At 31.8% G+C, this 19,680-nt stretch overlaps 1 protein-coding gene across 1 annotated transcript in view; it reads left to right on the forward strand.

Annotated features, from left to right (window-relative positions):
- LOC137924405 (ataxin-2 homolog) overlaps positions 1-19,680 on the forward strand; it is a 62,487-nt gene that overhangs the window by 589 nt on the left and 42,218 nt on the right. Inside the window, exon 2 of the mRNA XM_068767803.1 lies at positions 9,601-9,754. Coding sequence (XP_068623904.1) covers positions 9,601-9,754 — 154 coding nt within the window. The remainder of the gene's footprint in view (positions 1-9,600; positions 9,755-19,680) is intronic.

Raw genomic sequence — 19,680 nt, forward strand, 5'->3', positions numbered from 1 at the left:
CTTTGTCATCTGTAGACGTTGTTGGCTTTGCGATTACGCGCCGTGTTCGTTGTCAAGTTGACAGGGCTGAGTGTGGAGAGCGTGGGTTAGAATAAAGAGTGTAAACAATAGTTGGGGTCGCGCTCGGCGGCACACGCGCCGTGCGGTAGCTGTGGCCGCGGCCGCGGCCGCCTTTAGATGTTTGCCCTACTTTTGCTGCGTACTCACGATTATTAGAATAGCTGCTTGCGATCAGCTGATCCCAGCGCCCGTGCCACTTCGCTTAGACATTCCATCGTTCGCCAACATCGACATCTCTAAATTGTTAATCAATAGGTAGCCATTGTATAATAAACTCCGTATATAATTGCCTTTGCATATTTTCATTAATATTACTTAGTATGTATTTAATATGTGTATTTTGTAAATTTTCAACATAATATCCAAACTTTGAGTGTTTCCTTACATATTTACAATAACTTTGTACCTCAAAGTTATTTTTTTTTTCAATCTGTCAGTTTAGTATTGATTTTTCTCTGTGAGTCTAAAAGTGGGTACTGATGTGTTTCATTGTTAACTAGCCAGTTATTGAATAAAGCTGTGATATTTTATTGTGCCATATTGTATTCTCTTAAAGATAAATAAATACATGGTGTTTTTTGGTTGAAAAAATTTGAGGATACACACAACCATACTGATAGTAAGGTAAATTGTTTAATATATAGTTATATTAATCAATAAAATAGAAAACTTTAAGTCAAAGGCAATGTACATGTGTTTTAATAATAATTTATGTTATTTAATTTTAATATGGGTAGGATTTAAAGTATATATAGAAGTGCCATATGTTTCTGGATATGTACAAAGTTAAATTCTTTACATTTTTTTAAAAGTATCTAAGAAGAGATGCATTATTACACACACGAAGTAACCTATTTTTACTTATGAAGTAGCATTGTGAAAATACTTTATAACATTTAGATCAATAATTATGACTTTTTTGACATGTGAGAAATTCTAGATCTAAATCTTCTAGATATTATAATTACCTTGTACTCCCATATAATAGCATTGATCAATTTTAAGTACATGTAAATATGGGTGCTTATTTACGAATTAAAGAAATTTCGTTAGTCCAAACTGAAACAGGTGATATATCCAGACCTTTAATCATCATATCAGCTGATAGGTGACCACTGCAAGGCATGGACCACCCTTAGAGATTGCGAAAACCTTGGTAGATGACAAGCCTTTAACAGTTGATTAAATTTTAAGGCTATTATGATGATCATCGGCAAATGCTATGTTAATATTGGCGTTTCAAATAGGATGGAAAATATATCTTATAAACATGTTTAAAATAGTAATATATTTATTGAAAACAATAACTACAGTAATATAATTCAGGAAAGTAGATACAAAAAAATATTTATATAAATATATATGTATATACTGTCTCTGTGGACTGGTTTCTTCAACTAAGCTGTACTGTGCACATTTTGCGTTTTGTTATATTTAGCTGAGGTTAGTTAGCAAGCCAACCCAATTTCTTAAGACGTCCATTAGACTTTTGATGTCGCCAACAATCTCAGAGAGGCACTTAGGTGATTTAAGATGGGTAGCTCTGTAGGGTGCTACTACCATATACTAAAGTAGTACATGGTCAACTATTTCATATTCTTCGAGACATGCCCTAACATAGGAATGTCGTAACAACTAATGTTAACAGATGTTTTTAAAAACACCATGACTTGTTAAGAACCCTGCCACCAGATACAGGATATATATATATATATGTGTATATGTTACTAGGAACACATCTGCTTATATTAGAAAGTTACTTGCGCAAGGGGAAGTAGCTATATATTAGCCCCTTTTTACTTAGGGTGGACTTCCACAAAGTAACACCTGAATCCATTAGATATATCTGCTTATAGCCTGAGACTGATTACAGACACGGGGAATAAATATATGTATACAATAGACATTGAAAATAGATAATCACCCAAGTTCATAATCAATCTGAAGGGTTGGTTAGCACATGTTATGTTTTATGTTGTCTTGTTATGTTGTTTTCTATATTAGTAATATTCATTGGAATGAATGGTTTATGGATCCTTAAATTTTATGAACTCTGGCTCCATGAAGCTGAAAAAGCCTTAAGGTCTAGCAGCAATAACTTCATTAAAGATAATAAATAGATCTAAAAAGATTTATTGATTCAATACTATGCATTGGCAGCAATAGTATGAGTCTACCACTTGTTTGGATAATGCCTTAGACCTGAGCAGAACGGTGAAAGAACTTCAACTGGACTAAATATTTCTTAATATTAAGGTGAACACACCAATTCCAAAGTCTGCTCTTTTATGAGATATTCTATACTGTGTAAAATATAAATCTTTTTATTTGCAATAAAATGTGTTGAAACATTGCCTGGGACATTATTATATCCCAGGTAATGTTTATTATTATATTTTCAATAGAAGAGTTCAATGAATTTAGTTTTAAGTATACACAATTTTTCAGGCAGTCTAGAAGTGTTTAAGGCAGTATTTATTAACTTTTTTTGTGCTATATCATAGCCTTTCTAAAATTTTTACACCTCCTTATATAACATATATATATTTTATGTTTAAGCAAAAGATTTAAACTTGTGTCAAGTCAACATTTAAATTGTCCCCCTGTGGGGTGTGGGTTCCATGTTGAGAACACTAGCTTTAGGTATACATATTTATAGTAACTGCCGTAAAGCTTCTACAGGAATTTCATTATACACATAATTCATTTTATGTAATTAGTGATCTTTAGTTTTTATTATAGGGGGACCCTAATGTCATTACTGTCCACATTTAACAGAAAAGCCATTTTTACCGCTCCGGCATTGATTTGTATACTAAATGGCAAAAGGTTGTTGATAATGAAGTTGAATATATTGTTGATTAGAAATATAAACTTGTTAAAAATGTAGTTGTGTGAATTTTACTTGAAAGCACATTACTTTCCAGTCCCCCTAATACATATGGAGGATTTAGGAAAAAACTAGTTACTTCAATATATATCATAGTATAAATTTTTAAATTTATGTATCCATTATAATTTCTTATACATGGATAAGTAAGATCTAAGTAGGAGATGTAACTTGTAAATCAAGATATTTGAAAATTTAAGTCAACACCTCTCCTAATTCCACCACATAGATTCACCATTAATTTGTTCCTAGTTATAACATTGGAATATATTGTATTACTTGTTTACTTTTTAATTATTTAATCTCCGAAATAATTAGAATATTATGTGAATTTAGTTATATATAAATTATAATAAGAGGGATGATAAACATGAAATTATATGTACATGTTAATTTGAAAGAAATTGTTCATATCCACTTAACCCATATAAAATGTCATTGCAAATGAGACTAATAAGTAAATTATATTTGTATCCAATGAGCATACAAGCTAAATGATTCTCGGAAGCCATATTAGCACATCTCAATGGTGATTAGAAAATTATTATCAATGGCAGTTTATATAAATGTACATTCATATATTAAGTACGAAATATACGAAAAAGATAAAATACAATTAACGCTAAATATTATATAAAATAAATTATACAATACCCAGCGATAAATATTGCACATCGACCTTTAGAAAGAGAATCGGCTAATTTCGGCTTCGTAGATCGTTATCTCAGTCGCACGAAACACAAGGACTGACAAAATGTCACATAGGTAGTGTGAAACGAGATAGTACTCTACGAAGCCGAAATTAGCCGATTGTCTCTTTCTAAAAGGCGATGTGCATTTTTTACCGCCGGATACTGTAATTCTGAGGGAATTTAAAATTTTGTGAATTTATATGTGTAAGTAATATAGACGAGACATGTGTAATTACGTGTTTGCTTTGTTATTGTAGGGGAAAAACTTAATGGCTTTAATCATTTTCAATTTTTGTTCATTTATAAAAATAATGGTTTCAGAAATAATAAAAAACTAAGTTTATCTATCATAGTTCATGTTTATAGTAGTATAGTAATCAGTGTTCTTAAAGTTTGAGTTACTATTTGTTAAAATAATAGTAGACTATCTATCCCTGCAGATTTTGTACTGCCACAAGTAATTGGCTTGTCATATATTAGTAGAAAAAAAGTTTTCAGAGAAAATTTTGCAGGGTGACTGGAAATAGATGTAAAAACTTCAAAGATTGCCGACAAATGAGCTATGAATGACTAAAACTTTCACACCTATAACATAATTACTGTATATTTGAACACAAACTAATATTTGAACAGTGGAATAAAAGCATTCCTTTATGTTTGATATAGACCAGACTGTGCCCCCTACAAGTGGGCAGTTTTTTTGTTAAGTACGGCAATTTGAAAGTAGATTCGTTACAAGTTTAATCATTTCGTTTACTATAATATATATATGTATTATACTATAATACTATAATATATATATATATATATATATATATATATATATATATATATATATATATATTATATATTACTTATAGGGGATGTAAGAATTTTAGAAAGGCTATGGTGTGACATGTCACATAAAATGTTGAAAAATACAGATAAAAATTTTCTTTTTAATATACATGTTACACAGATAATATATCTAAAAAAAAGTTTTGAAATCATATAATTTTGTCTATTATGCATATTATTATATTCTTAGTCATACACTCTTGTCAGAGTGCTAGTGGTCATGTTCCAGTCGGTTCTGATGCCCATGTTGCGCTTGCTAAGGATTGTCATGTGGCTCTGTGTTTGGTGGAGTGAGAGCATTGATTTACCTACTTATTATTCATAAATAAATGATTATTCATAAATAAATGATTGATTTGTATGCTAGACATATAAATATTTAATATATATAACTCTAATCATATTGGATAAAGTTTTGAAACAATATTGAAAACAATTTTTTAGTAAGGATTTGTTGTTTATGGTTCAGTAGTGAAAGCCATTAATATCTTAATAGATCATAGGAAGATGTTTATTTTTTTTAAAATACAAACTGGCAATGTTGAACCAACATCTAAAAGCATGGGATGGTAAAAAGCTACCATTTACTATTTACACTTGTATTGTAATATTACATAATTGCCTAGTTATATTTATCAAATGAAATTAACTGTATTATATTTATTTTTAATAATTTATAACAATAATTATTCTTCCTTAGACAATGATGTTGCAAAATTTATAACATGTCTCGCAGTAGGGTCACCAGATTTGATCGAAGTATGACCACAACCACTCTGACAAGGGTACATGAATGAGATGAGATGATTTATATAATAACTTAAAATCCATTTAAAATAAAATATGTTTATTCGACATAGAAACTTTTAACAGAACTCTTATTGATTGTCAACTTATGATTAATTTTTTTATCTATTTTATTTTTAACTACTCTAATTCGCAATGTGTTAGGGAGCAACTCCTGCAATCACTTGTATGTATAGAACTAGAATTAGATTAATCCCCTCTGTAAGGTGTCTTTCAATCTAAAGCTAAGAGAATAAACTTTGAAATGTATTTATTATCATATAGATTAAAAAGCACAAATGAAAGTACAGTTTAGTAGCAGAGATTGAATATATATGACTTGAAAATGACCTGATTGACTTAGCAACCACAACTGTCAGCTGCTTTAAATGACTGAAATGCTAGATTATACCAAAAGTTGGTGACATATGGTGAAGAATGATGTATCTCTTGCTGTGGAGAGCCTTAAACTAGATGTAGGAAAAGAAGAAACAAATCTGCTTATAGTCTGCGACTGAATGCAGATGAACATAGAAAAAATATATATGTAAGAATATCATAAGTAAATATAAATCATTGTTGTTTAGATATGGACTTATAATTACTTTTGATCTTTGCATTATGTTTGAAGGTAGTTGATTGCAATTATATATTTTCATCATTAATTATTTCTCTTTTTAAGTAATTTCATTGAACTTTAACACTAAACATAACAATGGGTCAAATGACCTATTTTGAACTTTTGCATTGAAGTTGTAAAAAAATCATTACATTTGTTTTTGTAATAGAAATGGTTAATATACTATTTTGTTAAATTATATATTTAATTTTTATTTCCTTACAACTATATTTCGTACATTCAATCAGGAACATAGATAGGTGCATTTACCCGCAATGGTAGAGATAGGTATCTAGTCAGTGTTGATATGATTAATGTTTGTTATCTAATCTGATTGGGGTGAATTTGAAATCTTTGTACTTTTAACACAACCACTTACAAGTTTTCTTGTGTTTCACATTCCGTATGTTACTAATGAATCTCTCTTTAGATGTATCTACTTTGATTCATTGTATCCTAATTACATCAACGACCAATGTATTAAACTTGATGGTAAAATACTTGGTGATCACAGAGAAAAATATGTCACACGATATTTGTTCTTTAAGTAAGTTGTAGAAACTTTGGTGATGTAGTAATTATTTTTTAATAATATCTAAAGTGTATCCTTTTTTAAAAATTCATACAAAATCATTTTTAAGTAAAAATTTTCACAAAAATTGCATAACATAGTTTTGATTTTGAATGTACATGTTTGCCCCAAAACATATTGTCCCAAGCTTATATCATTTATTTGCAGTCTTTAATAATGAAGGATGTCAATAAATAAGCTGAGTTTGATTGTATATTCTGTAAAATTGGGTTCTGGCATTTTTGCCAGTTCAAGTGGTTGAATAATGAAGGATGTTAATAAATAAGCTGAGTTTGATTGTACGTTCTGTAAAATTGGGTTCTGGCATTTTTGCCAGTGCAAGTAGTTGGTATAAATGATCTTTTGTGATAGTGCTATAAGTGAAGAAAGTTTCAAGTATGAGAGGTGAGGGGGGGGGGGAGTAATGTCGCCTTCTTAAGTTAAATTTACATGACAACATTTTTAACAAGTTTTTAATTTATTATCAACAATATATTCACATTGGTTATCAACGATAGAATATAAATGGTTCAAAAATGGAAGTATATATCATATGTCAAATAATTTATGCAAAAAACAATATGTGCTATGTAAAGATAGAAAATTATTGAATATGTTATTTTGTATTCTGAAAAAAATACTGCTAAGTTTATTTTGACTCTTCTCAAGTCTGAAGAAATTTTCATCCAAAAACGTTGTGGACATGATGTAACAAATATAACTAATTGTATGTTAAATAAAGGATTATTGAATTTAAAATTAAACAATACATTTTTATTGTATTCATTTATTATGTAACCATAGCCTCAATAATAATTTATTACTTAGCAGTAAATCATTTTTGATGCACAGTATGTGCAGCGTATCATCATAAACCGCTGATAAGGATTACAACACTACCTACTGCCGCTAGATGTATATTTGTACAGTTAACGGCAAAGATAAACGCACCAGTTTTAATTTTAAAATTGGTACTCGATATATTTTTATACTCTGTCATCATGTATTAAAATATATGTGACATATATTTGACAATGCCATAATTAAATTATTTAACCAAAAAAAATATCTGAACTTTTCAACAAAAAATCCACTTTTTCATCTCTAATATACAATTTTCTAGATATGTTTATAATACTATTACAATTTTTATTTTTTTTAATAGGTCATTAATACTATTACATTTAAAAATAAAAAAAATAATTTTTAATTTGGAATCTGTCATTTCTATAATGATTGTTCATTGTTTTATTTTCGCGCCAATATATTAGGGGGACTGGAAAGTAATATTGCTTTCTTAAGTTAAATTCACAGGACTACATTCTTTACAAGTTTTTAATTTTTGATTTCACCTTTTGCCATCTAGTATACAAAATCAATGCCGAAGCTGTAAAAATCAATCAGTTTTTCTGTAAAATAAGTCGACTGAAACGACATTACTTTCTGGTCCGCCTGATGCTCAATTCAAAGAAGTTTTTATTTTACCATTTATTTAAATGCATTAAAAAAAGTTCAGATTAAATATATAAATTTGTAAAATTGTTACTATGTGATATTAAAAATAAATGGCTATTCAATGAATTAGACAAAACAACTAAAAAAAGTAAAAAGTCCAGGTGAGCGTATTTCTTGGTGAAAATATATGAGCATTGAAGTGAAGTGTGACACATCGACTTTTAAAAAGAGACAATCGCCTAATGTCGGCTTCATAGAGCACTATCTCTGTCCCATACTACCTATGTGACGTTTTGTCAGTCGTTGTATTTCGTGCGACAGAGGTAATGCTCTACAAAGCCGAAACTAGCCGATGTCTTTTTGTAAAGGTCTAAGACAATATTTATCGCCGGATACTGTAATTCACTATTTATGAAATCTGCACTAGGTCAAGTCTATTTTGCAGAGAAAAAAATTATAATTTGGTATTATATGATCTAATTTTTGTCATAGAATATTTAAAGTCAAAATGTATTTATGAAGAATTTGTAATAATTTCTACTTGATTTATTTACTTGCTGTAAATATAAAATCCAACGGTAATATCATTATCATCTTGTGTTTTATATCCGTTATATTAATAATAAATATTTAAAATAGTTTGTTATATATTTTTCAATCAAAATTAATATCAGAAAATGTAATTTATCCATTGCTTAAACAAAACAATGAGGCATTGATTTGTTTACATTGGTGGAAAAATGTTTAATATATATGATAGATAAATATTATGTTTGATTTACATAAATATAAAAACTTTTTTAATCAATTTTAAAAATACCAAAATTGACAGCGATTTCAAATATCTACAAGGAGCGCCTTATATAAAAGTAGTTTCGTGTAAACACATCTTTAGATTTAACTACATTTGTTGACATTAACTACAGTCATCTGTCTCTATCATATACATAAGTGCGGTTGAAAGAGCTATATTACCTATGGTGAATATAGTGTATAAAGTGCTGTTATAGGAATAGATATGGGATTTTTTATCTTCACTCATAACTTTTGACTATTGTATCAGACGGCAAAGCAAGATTCTTATAAAATTTATTTTGCTAAATTTCATATATTTTTCTATTAATACTGCATTGCGAAATGTTATGTGTTTTGATTAGTTAGTTGTTTGGAGAATTTTTTTCATTTGGACATTTTGTTCATTGAACTCATGTCAAATATATTTTTTTTAGTTTCACATATATTAAACACTTTATTTTAATTGTTTCTTACTTTGCAGTTATTTGGTAGTTGTTATAATAGAACTCATTTAGTAAGATAATCCGGATTTTGATTTCCTATGGAAATTATATCAAGATGGTATTTTCTCCTTTCGAATTGTACTAATGATATCTTCTATGTGTTTATGACCAATTCTGGATAGATTTCTGATAACCGGTGGCCGACCATAAAGTGGCAGGGACCGCCCCTGGGTTCATCACATGTGAAACCTATGGCCGTTGGTGTTGAAAGGTTCTCGTGTGACGATGAGTCGGTGACGCGGCGTTGGTAGGCTCCCGTCTAGGTGGAAGTCGCTGGATGCAAGATAGTGGTGATGTTTGGGGGAGAGAGGCCTAAACAGTGGGCGTCTATCGTTTGAGATGGTGATGATGTGGGGAAACGTCGATGATGGCATCCGTTTGTCGTTACGCAGGTCGCCTCGGGGCCGCGTGGTGGCTGAGGGCGTCTATAACAACGCCCATTTCATGCACGCCGCCACCTCCCACGTGGGAGACATCGTGCAAGTGCTCACGAAGTCCGGCAGTGTCTGGGAGGGGGTATTCAAGACCTTCAGCGCGCAGTTCGAGGTCAGTTAATCAATACATTTATCACGGTGCTTTTTACGAAGGGGTATGCTTGCTTGGTGATGGTACTAACAGATGGTTATTGGTTTTAATTCTAACATTTTAAGTACAGTTTAAATTTAATTATCTAAATTTGCGTATTTCGTGCCGTTAAAAAGGCCATGCTTATTATCCTGTTCTGAGCGAAGACAATTCCAAATACAAAAAAAAAACGTTCAAATTCGTCCAACGGTTTTTAGAGTAATATAAATGTTGAACTTGTGTAGATAGTTATTGTTACCTTGAAAATAGCAAAATGGTAGGGTACAGTTGGTTTTTTTTAAACTTTAATAATTCTACCGACTGTTTAATATCAAGCGGAATTACTATTTATTTAAACCAGTATTTTCCCAATATGGGACCCACGCCCCACGGGGAGGCTATTCGATAATTATGGTGGGGAGATAAATCTTAAATGAGTTTGACAGGGTCAACTCTTTGATCCGAAGAAAAAATAATAAATTATTACATGAATTTTTTATTAAAATTTTTTATTAATTTGAATTTTTATTTTTCATTACATGTTTTGGAAATTTAATTACTGTGTTTGTTTACAATTTTATAGTGATTTGTTCCTAAAACCAACGACATAGTTTTTTGAGTGAACTAATAATAAAATTTTAAAAATTATGCATGTTATATAAGGTGGCATAAATAATTAAAAGGATTAAGATGGGGCGTGGCACCGTAAAGGTTGGTAAAACCTTATTTAAACCCTCAAACAAAGTATAATATAAGTGGCGGTAGATATGAAATAGAAAAACAAACATTACGTTGAAAAAGTCAACTAAAACTGTGAACATTTTGAATAAGATAGGATTAGTAATTGCCGAATACTAAGTGTGATAAGACACTACAAGTGTATGTAATTACATCGTTTTTTCTCTAGTTTTAAACACTAAACACACCATAAAAGTTCAAATGACTTATGAATCAAAAATTATTATTTTTTGTTTGTTTAATTATAATAACATTAATTTTCATTTCTATCCAAACTACCATATATTCAAGCAGGACACTTAAAGTCAAGTAATTTGACACGCTGCAGTAGAAATAAGTATCTTGTAAATGTTAGTACGATTAGTGTTAAAATGCGACAAGTAATTTTTTTGGCGTCACAGGGAACGGTAGAAACAGGTATGTGTTTTGAAATTTGTAACAAAAGTCATTATGTTTTGCTTTGTTTTTGTTAATAAGATGGCGTGTTACGAACTAATGTAAAGTTAATTTTAAGCCAGCGGTTCCCAATATGGGGCCCGTGCCCCCACAGATCGACAATTCGAAAGTGGACTCGAGGTTTAACCCTTTCGCTGAAATATAAAAATTACGTATATATAGGGCAGCGTAGAAATTTTAATAAGGCTAAGATGAGAAATGATACGTAAAAGGTTAGAAAACACTGTTTCAAGCTAATTGTAATAATCTTACATAATAAATCTACTTTAACTTTGTAATTTTTTAATTTTAAAACTTTAAAAAAATCTAGAATGAAATCAATAGTTCTCAAATTATGACGTTAGAGCTAGATATGGATAGATAATCTATCTGAGAAGCGGATGCCTTTGCAGTGCCTCTCAGCTGACATGATGATATTAAGTCGTATAAAATTTAAAAGCGGGCCGGTGGTTGATCGGCCCTGCTCTAGTTCAACAAATCTAATTTTAAGTTGTTTTTTTCCAATAGACATCGTTAAAATCTTACACCTTGCAAAAAATAGTGCATTCGAGTATTACTCCCAGCAGTCTGCGAGTGCATTTCAAAGTTTTAATTGATCGTCTAGTTCGTGTTACAAAATTTTTCCATATTTTTCTTATTCGTACACAGGTAACGTTGGAAATTAAACTTTAAAAATTGCAATTTTTAGTACTTATACAAGTTTTATTAACACGTTTCGTGCTGCGGCAATTTTTGAAGATTTTCCATTCAGGCCGCATGGGGAGAATACGAATTAAAAAATTAAAAGTCGTTCAAGACGTATGCTTTACACTTTTTCAATACCGCAAAGCTATAATTAGCGGGAATAAGTTATAAATTTTAATATGCATTACGTACGCATGCGTGACGTGAAGTTATCTATATTCGAGCCTGCAATTCATTTGTTTAAGAATCCTTTGTTTTTAAATGAGAACTGCAAACGGCCTGAACGGAAAGTGCAGCGGGGGTCGTATACGCCCCACATGGCGTGAAATGTGATCTCGGATGATGATAAGTGTAAAAGCTCATAAGTTTTGAAACCTATTTCTAATCATCCTGTGTAGGTAGTATTACATTTAATGGAATCAGGCGTTACCTTGCGGAAGTCCATCCTAAGTAAGAAAAGGACCAATATTTAGCCACTTCCGCACATGCAGTGGTAGTCGTGCAACAAAGTGCGCACCGCCCGCCAGCACGCTGATAAATGCGTATGCGGCAAACAATGCAAATTACACAACTGCCACCGTAAATTCACTCAACACGTGTTTCACCCCTCCACGGGGCATCTTCAGGAGTTATATTACACCGATTAGTGCCAAACACAGAGTCAAACTCTGTAAACTGTAGCATATAACAATATATTCGAAAATTTGTTTCAATAGATTGTTAATGCAATACACGGATGATTTTAAAATACTTTGCTGGATTTTCTTTAAAATACACTTGCGTGGTGATGTGTAATATATTCCCGTTTTAACCCCACTACAAGGTATATGCCTCCAAAGATATCTATGGGGGGGTGTATTAAAATCACCACGCTTGGCAGAATGGCGATCTCAGTGTGGTATTATGGTACGCAGAGGTTACAGTGTGAATATATGAAACTATCCCGGGTATCGAACCCGCGACCTATGATTTCAATTCCCATTCCTCTACCGTTGGACTACCGTTGATCTGCGATATAATGTATGAAAAGGACCAATATATACAGAGACTGTGTTTGGCACTAATCGGTGTAACATAACTCCTGAAGATGTCCCGTGGAGGGGTGAAACACGTGTTGAGTAATTTAGTGGTGGCGGTTGTGTGATTCGCATTGTTTGCCGCAAACGCATTTATCAGCGGGCTGGCGGGCGGTGCATTTCATTGCACGACTACCACTACATGTGCGGAAGTGGCTAAATATTGGTCCTTTTCTTACTTAGGATGGACTTCAGCGAGGTAACGCCTGATTCCATTAAATATAATATATGATTTTAAACTTACAATCGCCATGTATACAGTGATCACTTTGAAATATGTTACATTTTTTTTTACTGGACAGTATCTTCTGGTAGTACAAAGTATGCAGGGATAGATAGTAAAAAATAATTGATTTTAATATGTAGATATATGAATTTTAATTGTTTTTTTAATATACATCTATCCCCCGATTTATACGGTAGATACTTTCCTGAGAAAAACGTGTAAATCGAAAATTAAAAATTTTCAAGTCAAAACCGTGTAAATCGAAAAACTTACAAAAAACGCATAATTTTGCTATTTAACAGTTGTGATTTTTTTTTTCAATAATTTTAGGTGTACACATAAATAAAAATAGAATGCATTGACTAGTTAAAAATATTTAGTATATTACGGAAAAACTGGTTTTTTTTTTTTTAATTTACTAGTCTAACAGAAGAACAAAAAGTAAATTACTCTCATTTTTTTTTTTCGGAATCGAAGGTTCGAATTCACTTTCATCACTCGAAGTTATTTGTGCCGATTCGATGTTTGAAGCAGAAATATTTACATTATGAGTGATAGTAATAAAATCGGTTATTAAAACAAAAAAATAACTTTTCTAAAACCGTGTAAATCGGGGGATAGGTGTATTATTATAACGAGTGATATAAAAAAATATTTTTGGTTAATTTTCAATAAATTGATAGCGAAGAAATCTCTAAGCTTTACTTATAAATGTAGAATGAAATAAATTTGCGTTCTCGCGTGGGCGTGTTTGACCTGTTAATAACTAGCGGTCTGGATAACACGCCCTCCTCACCCGAGAGGCGAAAGTTTAGACGTCTGCGAGCAGCTGGCCCGGTGTCATCGAACAGACGACCTCAGGTTCGGGCGCCGGTCGCTGAACCATGGGGGACGGCGGGTCGAAGACTTCAGCTTATAACGCAGTTAAAATCTTCAATGTCGTAGACGTTTCTCGGGTTTACTTTACATTCATATCTTCTAATATATAAAATTCTCGTGTCACGGTGTTCGAACTTGAACTCCTCCGAAACGGCTTGACCGATTTTTACCAAATTTTACATGCGTATTCAGTATGTCTGAGAATCGGCTACTATCTATTTTCCATACTCCTAAGTGATAAGGGTGGTCCACCCCTAATTTTTTTTTAAACAAATTTTTTGGTTTTTATTTTATTATGATACAGCATACCAAAATACATACAACACTAAATTTTCACCCCTCTACGATCAACCCTTATCTTACATTTGTTCATTAAAAACTTTAATTTTTTTTGCAAAAAAAAGTTTGCGGGATCAGCTAGTATACTTATGAAATTTTACGGGTGAACGTTTCAATTACTAGACCAGGTAGAGATGGGGTCAATCAGACTCTTTGAACTCAATGTAATAGTTTCAATTTTGTTTACAAAATTTTAAATATATTTTGCACTTTTATTTATATGTGGTTGTTTGCGACCCGTAATCTGACCACCCCTGGATTAGTTTACCAAAGATATGTACTATATATTCGTACAAACAAGACATTACTTACTCAACAAATTAACATTACATTATAGATGTTTTACACGTACCTGCTTTCAAATGTTCGACCTTATTTAAAAGATAATTTGAATAATTATGCAATTATGTATTTTCAATAAACTATAAAGCTTCAGAACGATCCGAAATTTTTTTAAAAGAACAATTCTGGATAGTCGATGCAAATTTTTAGTAATAAAATGATATGTTCAACGATATTTCCGATATTTCAAATATTAAAGGCCTATATATTTGAAATATCGGGATACCAGTATTAAAATCGGTTTTATTAATAAAAAAGTTACTAGCTATATTTTTACTTACGTCAATTGTTATTTTGACTTGTTAACAAATAATATATGAAATCCAATAAATATTGTTCTAAAATGAGTAGACATTATTTATTTTATTACATAGATAGTAGGAGTAGGTAGATACAAAAACTGGCAAAAAAGTAAAAAAAGTACATGTGAAATTCTATGTTACATTTTACATGTCATAGACTCGTATGGCATTATATAAATAAAGAAGCAAAAACTATAATTAAATTGAAAGTATTTATAGTATAATAATAATAACTTAATCAAAATACCGGTTTTTAATACCGGACAAAAATTGTTCGGGATTTCGGTTTTGTAAGCACTAGTTCAATATTCATCTTCCTTTTTAGCAGATTAACCCAGTGTTGCAATGTATATAAAATGTAAATAATTACCATTGTACACTTGTATGCTCTATTATTTGTTTTAATATATATTACCACACATATGTAATAAAATAAGTTATATACATATATATAATTAATCATATACAGGCATTCGTCGATTTTTAATAAATGTATATGTCATTTTTCCGACGGGGGATTCAATTGCTACCAGAGAGATGGGAGAAAGTGGTCTCTAATGATGGACAATACTTTGAGTAATGTCATTGTAAGCGTTGTATTTTAATTTTTTTTTTTTTTGAAAAAAAAAAAAACAGCGAGAACTTATTCAAGGTCCTAATACTATACATTAAGATATTACTGTTTGTATATATGTCATATGTTCCTCTTAATAGAAATCGAAGAGAAGTATCAGCTTCAAATCTTACCGTGTAAGTCTAGCGTTCATCGCTTTGCGTGATCGGGGCTGACGACCCGCGTTGGTTAAAGGCGTCAGCCCCGATCACCTCATTTAATAATTTTAATATAACAATCCATGCTTATGGAACATGAGAAATAAGCTGATTTCCTCTTAACAGGTCTAAATTCTTTAGCAAACCTGTATCTTGATCTAAGCTATATATGCAGACTGCTTTAAAACAGGTGATAAAAGGTAGAAATGGGTGAAAGCTATCTGTATAAAGTGATTACTTTGAAACATGTTATATTATTTATTCTAATGAATTGCGACATTCCAGCAACTTCTTGAAGTACAAAGTATACAGGTACGGATAGTAAACAATAATTTATTTTTTTATTATTTTAAATTCATTGGTTTTTATATAGGATCTATTATACATCTATTGACGGTAAATGATCTATACGCTTTTACAGCTATAATCACTCTGAAACGTCACATTAGGTTATTTTTTGGTTTTATAATTCGATAAGTCGATTACTTCTAGAAGTACAAAGTATCCAGGAACAAATATTTAATGGAATCAGGCGTTACCTCGCGGAAGTCCATCCTAAGTAAGAAAAGGACCAATGTTTAGCCACTTCCGCAGAGTCAAGACTCTGTGTTTGGCACTAATCGGTGTAACAACTCCTGAAGATGCCCCGTGGAGGGGTGAAACACGTGTTGAGTAATTTGGTGGTGGCGGTTGTGTGATTCGCATTGTTTGCCGCATACGCATTTATCAGCGGGCTGGCGGGCGGTGCATTTCATTGCACGACTACCACTGCATGTGCGGAAATGGATAAATATTGGTCCTTTTCTTATTTATCCAGGAACAGATAGCAAACGCTTTTTTAGTATATTATCATTACATTGTACATTATTTTTAAAATATATTTTTTGGTTACTATACCATCCATATATTGACAGTCGATGAATAAAAGATAATTAAAAAGATATATATTACGTAAGACTAGTATAAATACACACTGTGATGTACATCTTAGTTGTAATAGTTGTGTATAGTGAGGGCGGCGGCGGGGCGGGCGGGAGCGCGGTATGTAGGGCGGGGTGCGGGGTTCTCTACGTCACTAACGCTATAGGCGATACGGGTTGATTTGGGACGGGGGGACGTGAAGTGCATCGTCCTTGCGTCCCGGGCCGAGCGCGCTAACTGGGTCGGATCGATACCACCACGCACCGGGGGCCCGTTGCGCTTTTTTTTTTTTAATTTTACACCCCCAAACCTTTTGGCAGTTGTCGGTGTTATGTTCCAAGTTGTGTGAAAAAAAAAAACAGGTGACGTCGCGTCGTGAGCTACCTGCCGTTTAAGGTACATCTGTCATTGTTTTTTTTTTTAAATAACCAAGGTCACAGACGTTCGAGTAATTGAGCCGCTCGGAAACCAAAAATTGAGAAATTTTTTTTTTTTATACATAAGTTGGTTTACTAATTTAATTGGTTTACTAATTTAAGTAGACAAGTTTATAGTTTTATTTCGAGGTGAAAACCTGAAAAAAAAAGATATGTAAAGGGTGTGTAAATAAAAACGTAATTATTTATTGAAATTTTGACAGCGTCTTAAAAATTTTAGGATTTATTTCTTTTGGCGGCTGAAAGTGATAAGAAATTTATGTAAAGAAATATTGATAAACTGTGGACTTGTTCACAGTGGAATGAAATTATTATACAATATATTCAAAAAGGGCTGTCTGACCTAGAGAAAAGTAACCAAGGAGTAAATCCTTTATTAACTAAAATTATTATTATATTTCATCAGTTTTTTTTAGTAAAAATCAGAAAATATCAAAAAATGGACTTGACCTTGGCTTCTGAGCGACTCAGTAGTTCGTTTGAATTGCATTGAGGCATATTGTTAGCAACCGGCGTACGTTGGCACTTGGTTTTCGAGGCGGCGACCACGTGGCGATAGAAGCGGCGTGACCACTTCTAACACATTGCAGACCGGCCATGAGTTAACTGGTGATGGGTTTCTTTTTTCATCACTGTTGTTATGTCTATTGGCGATAATGTGCAATCGTTCGTTTGTATAATACAAGCTGTTTCTCTCGCTTATAAGAGCCGCCAAATCTTTTGTTGTAAAAAAATATTTAAGAATGAAATGATATACGTAATGAAGAATGTTTCAATGAACTACACCGCGATGCTATTTTATATATATATATATATATATATATATATATATATATATATATATATATATATATATATATGTGTGTGTGTGTGTGTGTGTAGATAAAATAGCATCGGACTGGAGCATGGTTGCACAGACTTATTAAGTTTTCAAAAGTAATAATTAAATATAAACATTTGTTTCATAGTTTTTTATTAATGGAATATTTACTGTAATATTCTAAACATTTGAATGTATTTTTAGTCTAAAGAAAGAGCACTGTAATGTTTAAATAAAGTTACGGTGAAAACAAATTTACGGGACGTGACGGCGGACCCTGTGGAACAATATAAGCGTACACTCGGTGTGATAAGGGTTGCTTCACACGCCGCGCAAAAATCGCTACACGAAGACTGTCGTTGCAGCGTTGCATATCGTACAAGAAATATTATAAACATCATTTTGGGACCTAGAACTTTTTTTATAGATATCCAATAAGACTAGTTGAGGGGCAAATATTTTTTTTTTCAGACTCATTGAAGACATAAAAAGTAAAAAATTTGCAAATCCTTCATTTAAGTAAAATTATAACATGTAGTGTTGCCAGTTAAATGAAATTATTTTATATGAATCCTAGTAATTTTTAAGACGGTTGAAAAAAAAACTTGACATTTTTTATTTAAGTTTAATTTTATTTATATTCATCTCTATGGTGTAACTGCGATTACAGTATCTATATAGCACTATCTCTGTCCCACAATACCTACGTCACTTTTTGTCAGTCGTATTTCGTGCGACAGTTATAACGAACTAAGCCGAAATTAGCCGATTGTCTCTTTCCAAAGGTCGATGTAGAAGGTACAGAAAGCTATTCAGCTAGTTTGAAGCAATAAATCATAATCAAAACAATAACATTGTACTGTTAAATCCTAAGGTAATACAAAATAAAAACATTTAACACATAAGGCCACGTGGGTCGTATACGACCGCCGCTGCACTTTAAGTTCAGGCCATTTGCAGTTCTCATTGAAAAACAAATGATTCTTTAACAAATGAATTGTAGGCTCGAATATAGATAACTTCACATCACGTATGAGTACATATTGCATATAAATATTTATAACTTTTTCCCGTTAATTATAGCTTTGCGGTAATGAAAAAGTGTAAAACGTACGTCTTAAACGACTTTTTTAATTTTTAAAGAGCGGGTCGTATACGCCATGCGTGGCCTAAATGGAAAACCTTCAGAAATTGCTCGGAACGTGGTAAAAATATAACAATTTTAAAATTTCGACCGTACCATTAACAATTGTCTAAAGACCATGCATTGGTGTGAAATGTATCGGTATTTAGTTCCCCCACCCCTGAGTCGTATTACACCCATCTTGATACACCCTGTGTAATCAATATTAGTAATAATCGAGCATTTTTTTTTGGCCCCCGCTATTAGAGGCCTCTCGTACCCCTAATTAGTTGGGATCAGGGTCTTTGTTTGCAAATAAATTTTTCAGATTTTTCATCTTTATTATTCACTCATTGTCATACTTCTCAATTTCTTTTATTCTTACCTTATTTCCATCACAATATCTTTCATTTTGTTCTTTCATCCCTTCTTGCTTTCATCGCCTTACTTACATCATCTTATTACTCTTAGGTGGTACATTTTTTTATCCTTTATTTTATTATTGACATATTCTATTTGTTATCACAGTTTTCTTTGGGTTGTGCTTTCTTAATACAATACTACACTTTTCTTATTCTATTTTTCCTATTATTAATTGACTAGTTATTTTATATGCATTTTTAAACTATGTACTTGAGCCGCTATATTGAATCTTCGCATTATCACTATTTTTTTTAATAAACCATAAATTCACGTACAATGCGATTAAAATAAGAATAGGACGGGCTCTCGGCTAACTTCACTCATATAAGTACGGTCAGCATTAAATATGTAAAATAAAAAAAATATAATAA

The sequence above is a fragment of the Battus philenor genome, unplaced genomic scaffold (genome assembly GCF_028537555.1).
Source record: "Battus philenor isolate CCGP_79_NKW_IND1 unplaced genomic scaffold, ilBatPhil1.0.hap1 SCAF_23, whole genome shotgun sequence".
In the NCBI taxonomy this organism is placed as follows: Eukaryota; Metazoa; Arthropoda; class Insecta; order Lepidoptera; family Papilionidae; genus Battus; species Battus philenor.